Source organism: Rhincodon typus, chromosome 16 (genome assembly GCF_021869965.1).
Source record: "Rhincodon typus isolate 14 chromosome 16, sRhiTyp1.1, whole genome shotgun sequence".
NCBI classification, from domain to species: Eukaryota; Metazoa; Chordata; class Chondrichthyes; order Orectolobiformes; family Rhincodontidae; genus Rhincodon; species Rhincodon typus.
The window spans coordinates 26,801,204-26,822,910 of NC_063347.1; the positions used below are offsets into that span (position 1 = coordinate 26,801,204).

At 39.4% G+C, this 21,707-nt stretch overlaps 1 protein-coding gene across 1 annotated transcript in view; it reads right to left on the bottom strand.

Annotated features, from left to right (window-relative positions):
* Positions 1-7,502: 7,502 nt before the first annotated feature.
* The window catches only part of actr8 (actin related protein 8), a 30,681-nt gene continuing 16,476 nt past the window's right edge, over positions 7,503-21,707 (bottom strand). Inside the window, exons 11-13 of the mRNA XM_048606143.1 lie at positions 21,418-21,682; positions 19,680-19,843; positions 7,503-7,943 (exon numbers count right to left, since the gene is read on the bottom strand). Of these exons, the coding sequence (XP_048462100.1) occupies positions 7,800-7,943; positions 19,680-19,843; positions 21,418-21,682 (573 nt within the window). The 3' untranslated portion in view covers positions 7,503-7,799. The remainder of the gene's footprint in view (positions 7,944-19,679; positions 19,844-21,417; positions 21,683-21,707) is intronic.

The window sequence follows — 21,707 nt, forward strand, 5'->3', positions numbered from 1 at the left end:
TCGGCAATATAATGCTAGTAACACCTAGACTCCATGAATGAAATTAAGTGTATCCAATATTAAATTAATTTGTTCAATATGACTAAAAGAAACCTCAAATGTTGCATCAGGTACAGAATCAGAGTTTCTGATAATATAATAGTTCCCCCTGGTGGTATGAGGTTAAAATGATCCAAAAAACAAAATTACTGAGGAAAGGAATACAAAATACCGAACAGTATAACGTGTTAAGTGTCAATGTAAACTTTTATTCCTCATAAGCTGTATTTTAAGATGACCCTTTTGTAAATTAGAATCAATGCCTTTTCTTTTCTTTATTCGTTCACGGGATGAGGGTGTCGCCGGCTAGGCAGCATTTATTGCCCTTCCCTAATTACCCAGAGAGCAGTTAAAAGTCAAACACATTGCAGGCCAGACAGTTGGCCATCTAAGGATGGCAATTTCCTTCCCTAAAGGACATTAGTGAACCAGATGGGTTTTTCCTGACAATTGACAATGGATTCACGGTTATCATTTGAATTCAATAAAATATCTGGACTTAAGAGTCTAATGCTGACCATGAATGCATTGCTAATTGTTGGGGAAAAACCCATCTGGTTCACAAATGCCCTGTTGGGAAGGAAACCGCCATCCTTACCTTGTTTGGCCTACATATGACTCCAGACCCACAGTAACGTGGTTAACTCCGAACTCCCCTCTGAGCAATGAATGCTGCTGAGTCAGCAATGTCCTCATCCCATTAATGAACAAAGGGGGAAAAAATTCTTATGCCCTCCTCCAAAATCATGTTAAAGTCTGCCATACTATTAAAACTATTGCTTCAATATTCCCGACATTTACTTCTTTTATTTGTTTTGTTTGTTCTTCATTACCTGATCATTAATTAGTGAATTTTGTTGACATGACAGAAGAACGTGCTTAGGAGACTTGTGCTCAAATTTCCTCTTTCATTTGTACCGGAAATCAGCAATACAATGTAGATATGCATTTGCTTTGATTCAAATTTAAAGGATACTTTATGCTGGAGTATCAAAATCATGGAATAATACAATGATACAGGATATAAGCCTGCCATTCAGCTTATGCCAGGTCTTTGAAAGATCTACATAATAGGTTCCATTTTCCCATTTTCTTGTTCTTCAATTTAGTTTTTGAAAATAGCCTACATTTTGAGATAAAATATGTAGAGATAACTAACATTCTGTACAATGTTATTTTCTGTACAATCAGTTAAATCTTCCGGACATTTGGCATTAAAATAAATGGAAGGGAGGAAGTAAGCCTTATGAGTGGGCACTGGTTGGTAGCAGCTGAAGAGGTTCCATACCAAATAACTTCAAGATGGCGGCAGTGTTCAGCTCCTGAGCCTGGGGCTCAGGCAACTCATGGCTCATGTGACGGGTTCTGCTGCAACCACACAGTGTCATCATTATCCTTCGAGCTTGGTGACATTTCTTTTTGTTTTGGTTGCCCCAGGGCCTCCTCCTGATGTCCTCCTGTGGGAGGCCAGGGCAACAGTCCATCTCATGTGGCAACATCAGAAGATGAGCCAGGACCCCATCAGTCAACTTGGAGTCAGGACCTGTCTGTCAATGTCCAGTGTTGCAGACGGTGCAAGACCCATGCAATGTGACGGTCTCCAGCTCAGAGGTGGCGGATGTGGAAGCGATGGTGCTGGGAGCACATTGTCAGGACCCTGGGGATGAATTCAGACGGTGGCGACTGTAGGAACAAAGAGGGTGAAGTGAGGTTGCTGACTTACTCACTGAGCTGGTTTGTTTTCATTCAGACGTTTTGTCACCATGCTAGGTAAAATCATCAGTGAGGCCTCCAATGAAGCAATGTTGTACTCCGCTTGGAATTTATACTGTCCGGTCCGTTATGGTGAGTAATGTCATTTCTGGTTTTGATCTGTATGGGTTTGCATATGGGGTCCAATGTTTGTTGATTGCATTATGGGTTGAGAACCATGCCTCTAGGAATTCCAATGCGTGGCTATGTTTGGCTTGGGCTACTGTTGTTACGTTGTCCCAGTTAAACTGATGGGGTGAAGTCTGTGGAGTGGGAAAGATGAACCTTCTGAAGCTGTTTCAATTTTAGTAATATGAATTTAATATTAATTTATTCAGTATTTTATCATTTATACAATTTATTCAGTAAATTATTTTGTAATCCAAGATGGTGCTAGAATGTGGCAATATTATCCACTTTTTACTGTACATAGGTACAAACGACAACATTAAATTATTCCAAATCTGAACTGGTACTGGTGTAGCAGGCTGTTAATAGCTCATAGCCCTAAGTGCAGCTTGGGAGTTGGGGTTAGACTTAGACTTCATAAAAACCATGTGAACCTTATGTGCAGCTAAATATTAGGTGTTAAGGCTTAGGAAAGGATTGGGAGCCATGCAAAGCAATGGGGCTTGGACAAAGCCCTGGAAGCCATTGATAATTCAGTGCAGCTGAGAGTGTGGGTGAGGGAAGAAGTTAGCAGCATTTACGTTGGAGCTCAGAGAAACCCCGGTGGTAAGACCAACACAGAAAAGCTAGTTGTCCGTCAGAGTTGAAATTGTGCCTGTGAGTAGGTGAAGTCTTGGAAGTCCAATGGAATGCAGTTCCAGGGGAAGGGATTCAACTACTTGGATATAATTAATCATTGAGACAGTCCATGATGGAGCAGCTTTTGAAGGAGCTCTAAAACTAGGTCTTCAAAACTGAAGAATTCCAATCCTTTGTAAAGGACACAAAGCTTTAGCAAAATTTGCTGACCCAAACACAGTCACTAGCACCTAAAGGGTTGCTAAGAAATCAGAGAGAACTGGCTTGACTGCATTTTCTATTTGATGTGCTCTGTGCAATGTTTGAACACAATTTGTCTGTTATGCATATTAATCTCAAATGGGACTGTGACAGACAGTAGCAGTGGCAGATACATCCTCTACAGGATTGGAGACAGTGCTATTCAAAATTCAGAATGGTGGCAAGCATAACCCAGTCTTCTGTTGCTCTAGAGAACTAACAGAGACAGAACAGTGCTATGCCACAATAGAGAAAGAATCACCAGCATTAACAAAGGTATGTAAAATCATTTCAAATAGTGTTACGGGATTACAGTTCAAAATTGAAACAGACCATAAACTCTTGGTCACCTTAGCAAACATGAAAGAAATGGTCGAAATGTTAATCACAGTATAGTGATTCAGATTAAGATTCTGAGATATTCAATTCAGATTCAGTTACCAAGTAGGTACAGGGGAAATACTAAACAGTAGCAGACACACTGTTAAGGATATCATCAAATGGAACCAAATAGAAGGACTTAGACTACATTGAGGAGTGTGAAGCCTAGACTTGTTAATCATTTAGAACTTCCTGGCTGCTTAAATGAAGTTACAAGTGATAAGTGATAAGACAAACCTAAAAAAAAAAGAAAAATGTCTTCAACTCTGGAAATATTGTCTGGAAGGACGACCAAATAATGTACTTAATACTCCGATTCCATGCCAGTACTTTGAGCAATGCAAGCACTTCACTGTTATTAATCATTTACCAGTATTTAAATGAGAGATCAGTTATACCAAGAATACTTTGGCTTAATAATTTTCAAAAACTTCAGAGGACATTTGGATTTTGTTATGAGGATGCAACAATCAATTTGGTGGTCAGGTATCAGTGACTCTATAAATGATTTTAAACTACATTCTTCATACAGGAAACGTCTAAGAACAAAAGGAACCAGTATTACCCACTTTTCCATCAAGGTCATGGGAGCACTTGGGAGTGGATGTATTCAGTATAAAAGGGAGAAAATCTTCATCATAATTATGATTAATCATCAGATTGATTGACGTGAAACATTTGTGTTGTTTCACAGCAGATAATTACCCAATCCTTCAAATTATCCCTCACTTGGGATCCTGGTCATTGTAGTGTCAGACAATGGACCACAATTTTTCAAATAAGGTAATTTTAAAATTTTACATGCAAATATAACTTCATTCAGGTTACCAGTTCACCACAATGTTCTCAATCAAATGAATAGGCTGAGGGTTACAAACAATCATACTTTTACTGAAGAAAAACAAAGATTTTAATCATGCTCTACTGAATTATTAATCCTTATCACTATAGAATGGGTTATCACTATCAGAGTTACAGATGGTTAGGAGATTGAGAACAGTTTCCATCTGTTCCACACAGTGAAACCTGACATTGCAGAGCATGGCTACAAGAGTAAAACAGCGAGAGGAACAGCAAAGGGTAAACTAGGCTCAAATCTTCAACAACAGGCACAGAGCACAAGTGCTTCAAGTGCTGAAGCCCAAGGAGGGAGAATGGGTAACAATGAGAAGGAACAATCATTGAAGAAACACCATAACCAAGATCATTTATTGTTGAGAGGTATGGAATGTAAAAAGGCAGGGACAAAAACTTGGCATGACATGTAGAGTAATGATGCTAACATTAGAAATAATTATGATGATGACAACAACAATGTAACGATCAGTCACGTGAGCAAATAGAGATCAGAAAGGCAGTAGGAGGTCTAATCTTGGGAAGATGTACTCAATGCAAAGACCCATTGTAGATATTGAAATTTTGCATAAAGAGACCATGGACTCCAGCAGCATATCTTTAGAAGAATGAAGAGTCCTAAACTCAACTACACAACAAAGCAGTTGGCACAAGTAAATAAATCAATCTTCTTTCCCTTTTACCTTAAGCTAGTATATAACACTGAGACTCAACCTTAGCCCCTTGTGAACAAGGAAGTGCCCAGCATACATAAAGAAAGAACTGTAATTTAAAATAATTCCCTGAAATCCCCTCCAAAAATAAGGACATATTCTGCCCCCAACCTCTTCTAATTATTTTCTGATACTTCACTTACATTCTCTTCTCTCACTAATTACTAAATCATTAGGTATTTAAATATGTAATTTCTTAATTAGTCACTCAAATTTTTAGTATGAATGGCCATACTTCGCTAAATGCTATTACTCTCACACTTGTTTCCAAAATATTATCACAGCTAAAATTAATGGCTCGTTACTTGAATGCACAGAACATTCAAAACAAAATACATGAATAACAGTTCAAATTGAGGTTAGTGGGTCCGAACTTATAGCCATTATGGAGACATGGATTACACAGGTCAAATCTGGGAACTAAATATTCAGGTATATGTGACTTTTCAGAAGGACAGGCAGGAAGGTGCTTGGGTAGCTTTGTTAGTATGGATGGAATAAGTATGATAGCAAGAAATGATCTTGGAACAGAAAATGTAGAATCCAAGTGGGTGGAGTTAAGAAATAACAACAGGTTAACAACACTGGTAATTGAACTGAATTAGCTTTATTGTCACATGTACTCATGGTACAGTGAAAATTTTACAAGTCACCATTTAAGGCACCATCTTAGGTACATAGGTACCTAGGTACAGATTCTTACATACAAATTCTTAAGAAAGAAGAATTAGAAAAAAAAAGAAATAAAAAGTCCAGTGTCGCAGAAATTCTAAAGTATTAAATCATAGTAATAAATTAGAAAAATAAAGGAAATAAAAGTCTCAGAACAACAGTGCTTCCACCATATATGACAAAGAAAAAAAATGAAAGAAAGAATTTAAAACAAGTCCATTTAGAACATAGAACAGTACAGTGCAGTACAAGCCCGTCAGCCCACAATGTTGTGCTGACCTATTATCCTACTCTAAGATCAAACTACCCTGCATACCCTACATTATACTATCATCCATGTGCCTATCCAAGAGTTGCTTAAATGTCCCAAATGCATCTGATTCCACTACCACCGCTGGCAGCGCATCCCATGCACCCACCACTCTCTGTGTAAAGAATCTACCTCTGACATCTCCCCTATAGCTTCCTCCAATCACCTTAAAAAACTATGCCCCCTTGTAACAGTCATTTCCGCTCTGGGCAAAAGTCTCTGACTATCTACTCTATCTATGCGTGTCATCATCTTGTACACCTCTATCAAGTCACTTCTCATCCTTCTTCATTCCAATGAGAAAAGCCCTAGCTCCCTCATAAGACCTGCCCTCCATTCCAGGCAGCATCCTGGTAAATCTCCTCTGCACCCTCTCTAAAGCATTCACATCCTTCCGATAATGAGGCGACCAGAACTGAACACAATATTTGTGTCTTCTGCTGTGTGTGCAGTGGTAGCAGTAATCTACAAGCCCCTTAACAGTACGTTGGACAGACAGTAATTTACGTGATACTGATGGTGTGTAAAAAAGGCAGCAGTTTAATCTTGGGTGACTTTGATCTTCACGTAGATTGGGAGTCAGATTGGTAGAGGTAGCCACGAAGAAGAATTCATAAAGTTTCTAGAAAACTATGTTACAGATCCAACCAGAGATCAGGCTATTTTTAAGAGGAGAGGCTGAGTAGGTTGGGCCTCTGCTCATTGGAGTTTATTCAAGCAAGGCAGGGATCTCAGAAACCTGTAAAATTCTAACAGAACTAGACAGTGTAAACACAGGAAGGATGTTCCTGATGACCAGTGAATCCGGAACCTGGAGTCACAGTTTTAACAATATGGGGTAGGCCCTTAGCACTGGCAAAAACCGAGATTTTTTTTACCCAGAGAATGGTAAACTTGTGGAATTCTCTGCCACAGAAAGCAGTTGAGGCTCTCACACTGAATATTTTCAAGAAGGAGTTGGATATAATCCTTAGGGCTGAAAGAATTAAAGGGTATGGAGAGAAAGCAGCCACGATCATACTGAATGGTAGAGCACATTTGAAGGGCCAAATGGCTCTTCAACACCTGTTTTATTTTCTATGTTTCTACATACGTTCATTTACATTAAATGCAATCTGCCAGACTCGTGTCCATTCCTATCTTAGATCTGATTACAGTCTTTTTTTTCTAATGCCAGCATAAATCTTTGTATCTTGGAATTGCACATAGATTCAAGCATAGTTCCAGCTGGTTGTCCTCGAAATGAAGATGTGAATAAGGCTTTATTTGCAACAGTGGTTTACCATTGGCTAAACTAGGGTATTGCACATATTGTGATGCAGCAGTAGCATCCCTTCCTGTGGTTGAGAAGCTCTGGGTTCGAGTCGCTTCCAGCACCCGGCCATGGAAGAACTGTTTATGATGCGGTTCAACAGGCTAATCAGCTGGTAAATCCTTCCAGGACTTTCCCACTATTCCCCAAAGGGAGAAAAGGTGCATTTCAAATGCTATGAACAAGCAGCTAAAGTAGTACCTAAATCTCTCAGCCAAGATGCCATAAGTAAACTGGATGTAGGAGGTAAAACAACCTACAGCTGCTGAGATGTTGGCATTTCACTGCAAGACATTTCTTGCCTGTTTAAGGAAAATTAAAACCTGTTCGATTTAAATTCCTTTTAAAAATGATGCCAGGCACCAGAAACAGCAACCAACTCTTTCACAAAGTAATTTTAAATATAAAAATATGTAAAACATTGGCAGATATGCTTACATGCCAAAATTTAAGACAAATGTGAGATACAAAAAGAAATTTATTTTATAATAAATAGCAAATATTTGCACGGTAGCAGCATAATTACAAAGTGGTTTTGCAGCCATGACATGAATTTGAATAAACTTTTCCTCTTCAATATTTAAAACACTGTACATAAATCAGATTATTTAACCATTTCTGAAACAATTCTATAACTTTTTTTCAAAAACGGACAGCAGGTACTTATTTTTTAAAAATCAATACTAATAAACTTCTATGCTTTCAGAAAAGTCAGTTGTTGGCTTTTATTAATAAGGGTCATTGTGGATAGGACTTTTTACCAAACAAATGGTGCTCTCTCCCGTAGCATGCGTACTCCAAACCGCTGCCACTCTCGCTGATGTATCCACAGCTCCTGCGTTGTGTCTAGACAAGCCAGAACAGCCCCACCTTTCCATGCTATCAAACGTGGATCCATGTCCTAATTATAAAAATATGTAAAGTCAGAAAGAATTCAGCTTATGAATGTCTCCAAGAGACTGGTGAAAAATAACTTTGTAAAACAATGCAGTACTGTTTTATTTTCTAAATACACTATCAAGGATTAATAAAACTCTGATGAACGTCAAGTAGATCAGCTCCTATTCAGACATGCGACCAAATTCCGAGAAGTCCACATACTTTGCCCAAAGAACAAATAGTGACCCCCTTCTATTTCCTGGGGGAAAATCTCAGATGTGCTCCCACCAGTAGATCCACTCAGATACTTAAAATTCATCAAAACTAAGACAATTAATTTTAAAAAGAAATAAAAGACACAAGTCAAAAGCCATTACAAGTCAAAAGCCACATACTGCATTATTTGGCCAACCAATTGTAAATACATATTATATCACGGTTGAGGAGAAACTTACTAAGAAATAAGGGCACAGAACAAACATTCACAAAAAATAAAAATGGTGGAAGGGAAACGTAAGCTATGTGCTGTGAGGCATACAAATAATTTAATTTGCTTTAGTTTCTTCCAATTCCTCCCTCGCCTCTCAGGATATATGTTTCAAGAGAAAATGGGTTTCTACCAAGGAATTTAAGAAACAGGAAGAGTCAACCATGTGGCTTCTAGAGCCTGCTCTGCCACCCCATATGATCTGTGGCTGATCTATTGCCTCAGCTCCACTCTCTTGCCTAATCCCCATATCCCTCAATATCCCTTGGAGTTCAAAATCTATGATGAACATGCTTAAAACTGGAATATCCACAACCCTCTGGGGTAAACAATTCCAAATATTCAAAAATCTTGATGGAAGAAATTTCTCATTTCAGTTCTAAATGATTAGCTCCTTATTCTGAGACCATGCCTCAGTGTTCCAGATTCCCCAGTCAGGGAAAACAATATCTCTGGGTCTACCCAGAGAATCTCCTTCAGAATCTTGTATGCTTCACTCAGATCACCCTATGTTCTACAAAACTACAGAGTATAGCCTCACATTATCTTCTAATCAGCAGCTGAGCAATCATAGCAGCTCATGCAAGTATATTCTTCGTTAAAGAGAGACCAAAACTAGGTAATAGTTATCCAACTGTAACAAGACCTCCTTATTCTTGTAGAACATAGGACAGTACAGCACAGTACAAGCACTTTGGTCCACAACGTTGTGCCGACCTATTATCCTACTCTAAGATCAAACTAACCTGCATACCCTTCATTTTACTATCATCCATCTGCCTATCCAAGAGTCGTTTAAATGTCCCTAATGTATCTGACTCTACTACTACCGCTGGCAGTGCATTCCACACACCCACCACTGTGTAAAGAACCTACTTCTGACATCTCCCCTATACCTTCCTCCAGTCACTTTAAAATTATGCCCCCTTGTGATAGTCATTTCCACCCTGGGAAGAAGTCTCTGGCTATCCACTCTATCTATGCCTCTCATCATCTTGTACACCTCTATCAAGTCACCTCTCATCCTTCTTCGCTGCAATGAAAAAAGCCCTAGCTCCCTCAACCTTTCCTTATAAGACCTGCCCTCCATTCCAGGCAGCATCCTGGTAAATCTCCTCTGCACCCTCTCTGAAGCTTCCACATCCTTCCTATAATGAGGTGACCAGAACTGAACACAATATTCCACGTGTGGTGTAACCAGGGTTTTATGGAACTGCAGCATAACCTCACAGCTCTTAAACTCAATTGCCCTGCCAATGAAAGTCAACACACCATATGCCTTCTTAACCACCCTATCAACTTGGGTAGTAACTTTGTGGGATCTGTGGAAGTGGACTCCAAGATCCCTCTGTTCCTCCACACGGCCAAGAATCCTGCCATTAACCCTGTATTCTGCATTCAAATTCGACCTTCCAAAATGAATCACTTCTCACTGTTCCGCGTTGAATTCCATCTGCCCCTTCTTTGCCCAGCTCTGCATCCTGTCAATGTCCCGTTGCAACCTACAACAGCCCTCCACGCTGTCCACAACTCCATCAACCTTCCTGTCATCGGCAAACTTACTAGCCCACCCTTCCAGTTCCTCATCCAAATCATTTATAAAGATCACAAAGAGGAGAAGTCCCAGAACAGATCCCTGCGGAACACCACTGATCACTGAGCACCAGGCTGAATACTTTCCATCTACTACGGCTCTCTGTCTTCTATTGGACAGCCAATTCTGTCTCCAGACAGTCAAATTTCCTTGAATCCCATGCCTCCTTACTTTCTGAAAGAGCAATAAAAAACCCAATTTTATATTTGCAATGAATAAAAACAGAAAATACTCAAGAAATGGAAACACTCAGTGGATTAGTGGGGTGAGGAACAGGGCTGCAGGAAGATGAGTCAACTGACCACGGCACCATGGTCCAGGAGGGCATTCAAGAGTGGGGAGCTAAAAGACTGATTGTAGTTGTAGGGAATTCCATCATCAGGGGGATATCCTTTGCGAGCAGGATAGAGAATCCCGCATGGTGTGTTGGCTGCCCGGTGCCAGGGTGCGAGACATCTCTGAACGGCTTGAGAGGATACTAGAGAAGGAGGGGGAGGATCCAGTTGTTGTGGTCCACGTAGGTACCAACAACATAGGTAGGACTAGGAAAAAAGACCTGTTTCGGGATTATGAAAAGCTAGGAACAAAATTTAAAAAACAGGTCTTCAAGGGTCATAATCTCTGGATTGCTGCCAGAGCCACGTGCAAATTGGCATAGGGAGGAGAGGATCAAGGAAGTAAACACGTGGCTAAAAGAGTGGTGTGGGAAAGAGGGTTTCCTTTTCATGGGGCACTGGCATCAGTTCTGGGACAGGAGGGATCTATACTGCTGGGATGGACTCCACCTGAACAGGGACGGGTCTAGTGTTCTGGCGAAAAGGGTAAATAGGGTGGTCAATAGGACTTCAAACTCGTAAGCAGGGGGGGAAGGGAGGAGCGAGCGTACAGGGAGTATAACAATTAATGTAAGGCAAAGCAGCAGGTTAGCAGGTGACGAGGAAGCTTCAACTCCATTGAAAACTAGGAAAAAATTAAAGGGAAGGAGAACTCAAGAGCTGTTAGTAATGGAGGTGATAGGACCCAAAAAGAAGGCGCAAAAAACTGGCATAAGGGCACTTTATCTGAATGCTCGGAGCATTCGAAACAAGGTAGATGAGTTGATGGTGCAAATCATGGCAAATGGGTATGATTTAGTAGCCATTACAGAGACATGGTTGCGGGATGGTCATGACTGGGAGTTAAATATCCAGGGGTATCAAACTGTTCGGAAGGACAGACAGGAAGGTAAGGTAAAGGAAGGACAGATAGAAGGTAAAGATGATATCAGGGCAGTAGTGAGAGATGATATAGGTTCTACTGAACAAAAGGTTGAATCCATTTGGGTGGAAATTAGGAATAGCAAGGAGAAGAACGCACTGATAGGTGTGTTCTATAGGCCACCAAATAATGAAATCGTGGTGGGGCAGGTAATAAACAGAAATAGCTAATGCATGTAAAAATGGTACAGCAATTATCATGGGGGATTTTAGTCTACATATCGATTGGTCAAACCAGGTCGGTCATGGCAGCCTTGAGGAGGGGTTCATAGAATGCATCCGCGATAATTTCGTTGATCAATATGTAATGGAACCTACGAGGGAGTAAGCTATCCTAGATCTAGTCCTGTGCAATGAGACAGGAATAATTAATGATCTCACAGTTAGGGATCCTCTCGGAAGGAGCGATCACAGTATGGTCGAATTTAAAATACAGATGGAGCGTGAGAAGGTCAAATCCAGTACCAATGTCCTGTGCTTAAACAAAGGAGACTATGATGGATGAGGGAGGAGGGAGGAGTTACGCAAGGTAAAATGGGAAAAAAAACTTTACTGTTTGGTCAATTGAGGAACAGTGGAGGACTTTCAAAACAATTTTTCACAGTGCTCAGCAGAAGTATATTCCAGTGATAAGGAAGAACGGTAAGACAATAAATAGTCAGCCATGGATGTCTAAGGAAATAAAGAAAGTATCAAATTTAAAAAAAATTCAAAAAAGCAAAGAGTAGTGGGAAACTGGCAGACTGGGAAATCTTTAAAGGCCAACAGAAAGCCACAAAAAAAGTTATAAAGAAAAGTAAGATAGATTATGAGAGTAAACTAGCTCAAAATATAAAAACAGGCAGCAAAAGTTTCTATAAATATGTAAATCGTAAAAGTGTGGCGAAGGTAAATATTGGTCCTTTAGAGGAATGAGAAAGCCAATTTAATAACTGGGAATGAGGAAATAGCTGAGGCATTAAACAGTTATTTTGTGTCAGTTTTCACAGTGGAAGACACAAATAACATGCCAAAAACTGATGGCAAGAAGGTCATAGCAGGTGAGGACCTAGAAAATATCATTATTACTAAGGAGGTAGTGCTGGGCAAGCTAATGGGGCGAAAGGTAGACAAGTCTCCTGGCCCTGATGAAATGCATCCCAGGATACTAAAAGAGGTGATGGTGGAAATAGCAAATGCACTAGTAATTATGTACCAAAATTCACTGGACTCTGGGGTGGTTCCTGCAGATTGGAAAACAGCCACTGTGACGCCACTGTTTAAAAAAGGAAGTAGATAAAAAGCAGGTAACTATAGGCCAGTTTGCTTAACTTTGGTAGTGGGGAAAATGCTTGAATCTATCATTAAGGAAGAAATAGCAAGACATCTGGATATAAATTGTCCCATTGGGAACACCCAGCATGGGTTCATGAAGGGTAGGTCAAGTTTAACTAATTTGGTGCAATTCTGTGAGGACAATGGGGAAACTGTGGATGTAGTGTATCTGGATTTACAGAAGGCATCTGACAAGGTGCCACACCAAAGGCTGCTACATAAGATAAAGTTGCATGGTATTACAGGTAATGTATTGGCATGGATAGAGGATTGGTTGACTAGTAGAAAGCAAAGAGTAGGGGTAAATGGGTGTTTTTCTGGTTGGCACTCAGTGGCTAGTGGTGTGCCTCAGGGATCAGAGTTGGGCCCGCAATTGTTTACAATTTACATAGATGATTTGGAGTTGGGGACTAAGTGTGGTGTGTCAAAATTTGCAGATGACACTAAGATGAGTGGTAGAGCAAAGTGTGTAGAAGACACTAAAAGTCTACAGAGGGATATAGATAGTCTAAGTGAGTGGGCAAAGATCTGGCAGATGGAGTACAATGTTGATAAATGTGAGGTCATCCATTTTGGTAGGAATAACAGCAAAATGGACTATGTTTTAAATGGTAAAAAATTGCAGCACGCTGCTGTGCAGAGGGACTTAGGTGTCCTTGTGCATGAATCGCTAAAAGTAGGATTGCAGGTGCAGCAGGTAATTAAAAAGGTAAATGGAATATTGTCTGTCATTGCTCGAGGGATGGAGTTTAAAAACAGGGAGGCTATGCTGCAGCTGTATAGGGTCCTGGTGAGGCCACACTTGGAGTACTGTGTGCAGTTCTGGTCTCCTTACTTGAGAAGGGATATACTAGCACTGGAGGGGGTGCAGAGGAGATTCACTCGGTTGATTCCAGAGTTGAGAGGGTTGAATTATGAGGAGAGACTGAGTAGGCTGGGATTATACTCATTGGAATTCAGAAGAATGAGGGGAGATCTTATAGAAACTTATAAGATTATGAAGGGAATAGATAAGGTGGAGGCAGGAAGGTTGTTTCCAGTAGCAGGTGAAACCAGATGAGGGGGCATAGCCTCAAATTAAAGGGAAGCAGATGTAGGATTGAGGTCAGGAGGAACTTCTTCACCCAAAGGGTTGTGAATCTGTGGAATTCCCTGCCCAGTGAAGCGGTTGAAGCTACCTCACTGAATGTTTTTAAGGCAAGGCTAGATAAATTTTTGAACAGTAAAGGAATTAAGGGTTATGGGGTGCAGGCAGGTAAGTGGAGCTGAGTCTCAAAAAGATCAGCCATAATCTTATTAAATGGCAGGGCAGGCTCGAGGGGCCGGATGGCCTACTCCTGCTCCTAGTTCTTATGTTCTTAGCTAACATCTGTGCAGAGAAATTGTTAACCTTTCAGGTTCTATATACTGCCTCTCTGAGTTCTTTGTGTAAAAAATAACCCATATCTCTCGAAATATCAACATTTAGAGGTTTCACATCCTTTAAAATGTTTTTAAAGTCTTTTTAATATATTTCATTTCTCATACACAGTGAAATAAATAACCTCACGTTTCCCACATTACACTCCAGATGTCACATTCTTACCAATTAGCTTAAACTATATCTCTTTGTACTCTCCTCACAGCTGAACTCCTCAAAAATTCTATCTCGCCATATCACTCTTGATCCCTTCACTTAAGTTAGTAAAACAGATTGTAAATTGCTGAGGCCCCAGCACTGATCCTTACTGTGAGATATTATATTACGAATCTCTTTACTAACTCACAGGCGCTGTATGTTTACTGTACCATGTTTCCATTCATAAAACCTCATTTTGTAGTACACTTTACTCTTACAAGATAAACTAAATTAAACATCTCCTCTTAGGCTACCAACCCATTACTGTTTCTTTACCCCTTTCAATTTCTTTTTAAAATCGGCCCCATGCTGCAAGCAGTGCTTAGACCTATTTCTGTATCAAAGGCTATCCCTGAATAAGTGTTAATACCGTAACATACTCAGAACAATGCTGTTCCTGCCAACGCGTCTTCATAACTCACTCGAAACTATGGAAAGATTATAACATTAATTAGTCGTTAGTAACTGTCTCTCGGGACCTGAATAGGTTGCAGGACATCAACATCAGCATGTCCCTACAGTCTGCTGCTTTTTATCCCTTTGAAATTTCCTTATACACTACCTATTTCTATAACACTGTAATTCCTATTTCTAACTTTTATTTAGGACTACCACCTTGTACAAACGTACGGATTTATACCTTTTAAATACATATTAAATAGGGCTGCTACCCCCTTTAAAGAAACTTACTATCAAAACAGTGCTTCCGTGAAAGTGCATGAATGGATGTGTAGGAACTGTCAAAACCTGCAATAGTAAATGAAATCTCACTACTCAGCTGCAGGAAATCAATTTAATATCCTCTATACTTTTTAATTTAGTGCACATATAATTTCTCACTTATTTAGATCCTATCGGTCTAGTATTTTTACAAACATTACTAATTTTAAAGACAAAAGGACTAACACCTCTTAATTATGCAAGCTGACTCTGGACAGACATTCTAATCCCATCAGGAGTAACAGCCAGCATTTAGCAAGTGCTGAAACTATCTCCTCTTTCCACAGGACAGGTGTCAAGCAAACTTGTGTACAATAAATACAACTATGTGACACCACAGTGCTAAAATTTTAACGTATGTAAAAACTGTGCATAAAAGAGGCTACTGTAAAACTGTAGTTTGGATTCCATCGCCACTTTGAACTGTGCCACTGTGGATGCTCAATAAAGAGGCTATTTTCGCCACTCACTGATTTTGGTCATTATTGAACACAATCCCACATTACCAACTTAAAACACCCTATTTTTCCCCTAACCTCTGCTTCCTGTCCATTTACAAACCTATCATCCACGCTAATACATACTATCAACTCCATGAGCCATTACTTTTCTAGAATTTCTATGATCATGCATACTAACCTTTTGCATAGCAACTTATCAAATGCCTTTTAGAAATCAAATTATATTCTTGCTACTGGCTCAGCTTTATCAACACTACTAGCTGCAGCTTCAAAATGAATACATTTGTGAAACATTTTTGTTCTAAAACCACGTGACTTGGTTTGATCATACTATGATTTCAAAATGCATTGTTAAAACTTCCTCCATAATTATAGATTCCTGGGTTTTATCACCAAAGGGAATAAGAAAGGACCAAATTGGAAATAAGGGCAAAACAAAGGGGCAACAATGGGAGACAAGGAATGAAGGCTATTAAGTGCTGGAATCATTCTACAAAAAAAATTGCATTTGTTGCATGTCTCTGAAGTGTGTGAGAGGTGCTAGGGAAAACTCTCCAGATAGGGAAGTAGTATTCAATTATTTCACAGCATCAAGCTGCAAGCTGTGTTGTGAGGAAACCAAGATTCTTTAGTAAAAAAGTGCTTGATTTTGACAGGGGAAATCGTGACAAACACGGTTGATCATCCTACACCAGCAGTAAAAGTGATACTGGTCACACTAGTCTCAAAATACATTTAATACTCTGCCTATCAGATGCACATATTCTCACAGAATTCAGGAGACTTGCAGGACTTTGTATTCTTTATTTAAGTTGTATGAATGAGGTTTTAATTTTCCTAAGTACTCACATCAAGAAAGGCAAAATGATACAGTAATCTTTAAAATTTAACATAAGGTTTCCAGAAGACAAAATGGGTGTTGCTCTGTCCTCACAAATGTAAAATCTCCACCCTGCCTTGTGTTGAACATTAGAGATTGCAACAATGTAAAATCCAAGTAAATCAAAACAAGGAAGGTGTGGCTAAGATCCTTACTCAATTGCAACTGCCTGAATCCTCCCCTCACCCCACCCCACACACAGACTCACATTACCTAGACACCACATCTGGTTTCTAATAGGCAGGATAAGTTAAAAAGGGTTAATGTAGAGCAAAGTGTGCAGAAGACACTGAAAGTCTGCAGAGGGAAATAGATAGTCTAAGTGAGTGGGCAAAGGTCTGGCAGATGGAGTATAATGTTGATAAGTGTGAGGTCATCCATTTTGGTAGGAATAACAGCAAAATGGACTATGTTTTAAATGGTAAAAAATTGCAGCACGCTGCTGTGAGCTGGGACTTAGGTGTCCTTGTGCATGAATCGCTGAAGGTGGGATTGCAGGTGCAGCAGGTGATTAAAAAGGCAAACGGAATTTTGTCTGCCATTGCTCGAGGGATGGAGTTTAAAAACAGGGAGGCTATGCTGCAGCTGTATAGGGTTCTGGTGAGGCCACACCTGGAGTGCTGTGTGCAGTTTTGGTCTCCTTACTTGAGAAGGGATATACTAGCACTGGAGGGGGTGCAGAGGAGATTCACTCGGTTGATTCCAGAGTTGAGAAGGTTGGATTATGAGGAGAGAGTGAGTAGACTGGGATTATACTCACTGGAATTCAGAAGAATGAGGGGAGATCTTATAGAAACTTATAAGATTATGAAGGGAATAGATAAAGTGGAGGCAAGGAGGTTGTTTCCGCTAGCAGGTGAAACTAGGACTTGAGGGCATCGCATCAAAATAAGGGAAGCAGATGTAGGACTGAGGTCAGGAGGAACTTCTTCACCCAAAGGGTTGTGAATCTGTGGAATTCCCTGCCCAGTGAAGCGGTTGAAGCTACCTCGCTGAATGTTTTTAAGGCAAGGCTAGATAAATTTTTGAACAGTAAAGGAATTAAGGGTTATGTTGAGTGGGCGGGTAAGTGGAGCTGAGTCTCAAAAAGATCAGCCATGATCTTATTAAATGGCGGGACAAGCTCGAGGGGCCGGATGGCCTACTCCTGCTCCTAGTTCTTATGTTCTTATGTTATGTTCTAATTGCTAACAGATGAACTGGCATGTATGCAACTGAATTCACTCCAAGTGCTGATTGGCAATATAATGAGATAACTTCTACTAAATGCAGAATATATATATTTCTATTGCATTGGTTAAGTAAATGGAATAAATGAAAGTCAAGCTTCCATCATGAGCCATATTTATTGATGTAGTTGGTACTATTCAGAAAAGTTGTTCTATTCAAATTAAATTTTTCTGCAAAAGACAAAACATTTTATATTGGAATCTATAATTCCATGATCTGGCATCATAGAAACTCGCAACAAATGACAGAAAATTAAAGGTCACCTTTAATCACTTACAAAAATGCATACATGATTCAAAATAGTCAAAGAACTTTTAAAGAGCATGAAATTAATTTCTTGTTGTATACTTAGCAAGCGAGCAGCAATGCTTCTCAACCAGCCAAAATCTGTTGGGAACAACTTCTATAAACCGATGATGTCCCATAAAGGATATTTCAAACACTTTTACTAGGGATTCCCTGTTCCTGGCATCTGGAACCCAGAGAGTGAAGATTAGATCTTGCAAGAGATGTCTGCTCTCAGAGCATTTCTTTTGGACTGCTGTTGTACTCCTATGAATATAGCCCCAAGGTATCTTGAGGTGAAAGGGGATGGGTCAGATAACCTTTGTGGGTGGGGGTCACTGATCCTTTGAAGATGCGAGACAAATCCCCTTTGGGCCTGTTAACTGTGGAGAAGATTATGCATAAAAGATGCTGAAACTGCTTGGAAGTGTCCAAATTGTCAAGACCTATCAAGAACTGTCAACAAGAGTATAGTATTGTCAATAAGTGATAAGAATGTCAAGTGTCAAAATGGTTTTTGAAATGATTGTAATCTTTAATAAAGAATTTTAAGTAATAGAACTATGTATTTTCTCCTATGTGTATGAGTACTAGTGGATACGTAACAGCTGGCATGGCAGATGCCAGAGAGAAGGTGCAAGTAGGTACTAAATTGGTATAGGAGTGTAAGAGATAATGAAAATGGATTGAGGGCATTAATTTGTTTGGTTGGGGCACAGGGAATGCCTGGGGAGTGAGGGTGAGGGCTGGAGGAAAGTTTTACATTTCTTCCCCTTTTATGGCTTGTTAGGCTGTTGTATTGTGAATACGTCCTGGTGTATAAAACATGCATAAACTCATTAAAAATGTCGACAGTTCCAAGCAGCTATCCAAAGTACAGAGTTTAAATAAAGCTTTTGGGTATTTCAGAGTTCCTGTCCGCATAAAACCACTGTAAGATTTATGCTGCATGATTGATATAACAAACTATCATTTTTATTGTGGGATGCTTATGGACAGCTCCAACTGTTTATTGGATGGAAACGATCGTTGACATAAGCACTTAAGGGAAATGTTTGATTACATATGTATGAAGGATGAATGCAATGTGCATTTACATAGATCACTGAGCACTTGTATGGAATATTTGTTAAAATAAGAGATTAATTGAAGCAATTTAATTTTTTGTATAAATGTGTATTTTTTTCAAGAGCAATAGCATCAAGAGTCTGGTAACATTATTTGCTGCCAGGATGCCTCCAGATTAATGTACATGCTGGATAATTGTTGGTATGGAGAGATATGGCCAAAGACTGGTGGGTGGGGTTGTGAGCTGGCACTAAATTCGCACAAGAGTCATTAAGGGTAATGGGATTGCTGGGGGACTTATGGGTATACAGGACCATGGGAGATGGTTAGATGACAATATGTTGGCATTGAGGGTAGAAGGGGGCTTGGGAATAGGAATAAGGGCATGGCTTTGCACAGGGAGTAATCAGGAGCCTAGGGTAGCATAGACGGGGCATGGAGAGCGAGAGGAAAGATGGAATCAGAACAGAAAGTATGTTTTACATTTTAACCTTTACTTTTAAAGTTTTAACAGTGTTGGCGTCCCCAGCTGGACTTCTGCCCAGACCACCTCAGGAAATGGTAGAGACCTTCTTTCTTTATGGATCTCCTAGCCCAACTCCAAATTCAGCCTGTGCCCCCAGAACAAAGGGGAGTGCGAGCAGGCATTTTTAAATATTGGATTTGAAGATCAGGAATTTCTCCTGACTCTGCGCACCTGACACGGGAAGAAAAATCACCTTTTAGTCTATCAGAAATCTTGAGAGACAGAACTATCAGTATTTTGGATTAGCCAGATATTAAAACTGACCTTTTATAACAATACATGAATTTTTTGGTACAATATGAAAATATATTTTTCCTACCTTGGGCCTTGTGATAACTTCAACATTTTCTACTATTCTGCGAAACGATGGTGGCATCTTGTTCAGAATTCTGTGTTGTAAAAATTCTTGAGCCCCATGGAACATCAATCCTCCTCCAACCACTAAAATGGAACTATACATTTTCTTTTTTGTTTCATCGGATCCTGAAAGTGTATATGTTTTTCTTAGGTGATGCACCATTCCAGAAGAATATAAATAACTCACTTAAAATTTATTCTCCTTAAATTATACAAAGGGCTTTGCTCAGAACAATTTTTGTGAATTAATCCATTAAAAATTATACAATCAAACTTGATCCAAAAATTACACTGATATTGATGGGGAAGTTCAATTGTTTCATTGCAATTTCACAAAAAATAACTCAGTTTCATAAGTGTCGGGTGACAGACAGAAAGCCGAGCTCAACTGACATCCAAATTCTGTGTCATTAAATTACTACATGTTGTTTTAAATATATTTTTGAACTTCTGCTTAGAAATTTTACATAAATTACTCAAATAATTATTTCTAGAAATATAGAATCATAAACCATAAGCACAAAAGACCGACAGGGTTCAGGCAACTAACAGCATGGCCAAATCATGCAGCTATAAAGGCTGGAATTAATTGGGCACAGATATTACAGTGTTGTGGAGCTGGAACATACCACAAAGAAAGGGAGGTCAGTAGAATTTGAAAACAAGGATGATGATTTTAAAATCAAAATATTGGCTGCTAGACAAGCAATGTAGATTAGTGAGCAAGAAATGATAATGAAACAAGACTTGCTGTGTGTTTATGAAGGATAGAATATGGGAGACAGCCAGGAAGGTATTGAAGTACTTGAGTCTACAGATAATAAAAACAGAAATTAAGATTTCAGCGGCACTTGAAAGCCAAGATACGAGTGTAGTCGAGTTACATTTCAGAGATAGAAATAAGTGGAAATAATCATAGCAATAACATGAAAATGAGGCTGGAAGCTCATCTCTGAATTAAATGTGACACCAAGATTGTGAATAGACTGGCTTAATCTCAGGCTGTAGCTATGGAGGGAGGGTGGTTTCAGTAGCTGTAGAGCAGAGTTTGGAGCAGGAACTGAAAACAATAGTTTCAGTTTTTTTCATATATTCAAGTGTAGTAATTTTCTGCTCATTCAGTAACAAATATCCTTTATATTATTTTATTTCAAATATGTATACAATTTTTCTAAAACAGGGCAATAAATTTTTGCCTTATATATTTTCAGTGACAAAGCACTCTCTGCACCAACATCGCTGCATACAAGAATTTTCATCTATCATCTGTCCTCATTTGGTGATCATTTTAAATTACTGACCCCTCACCACTGGGTCCCAGCAGAGGAAATGGAAATTCTTGAATAAACCCATCAAAATGTTTCATAATTCTGAAACTTCCTACTGGATTCTCTACCGCATTAAAAATATTCAAAACATCTGAAGTCTCGGCTTTCAACTCTATGTTCCAATTCCAGGAATTATCCCACCGACTTCTGCAAAATCTCTAGAACTTTAATTTCCTTCCAATAATGAAACGTCCAAACTGCTCAGTTACTTCTTTTTTCTTTGTATTTGTGACCCAAAGTTGCTATTTAACTTTTGTTTCAATGAAATACAAAACATACATAACTGTCCTCTAACTATTCATTGAAACCAGTTTTCAAATTAATCCCCATAATTTATTTTTATAAAACAATAAATTTCATAGTCTTTCTTACCACAGCAATCAATACTATGCAGAATTGATTTATCAAGCCCCAAAGCCTTTCCTTCAAACTGTGACATGGTTGTTTTTCTAGCCATCAAAGTTGCTGGGAGATCCTCCGAATCATTTGCTCCAAGTAGGCATTCATGCTGAGATGATCCAAGTTCTAGTTCATGAGAATGACTCTTCTCTGCACTATCTGTATTCTGAGTGCCTGATTCTACTTCAAACCCAGCAAATTTAGCCAGAGCTTTCCGCTCGGCAATAGCTTTGGCAGCCTAGGCAACAGAAATGGTAACACAT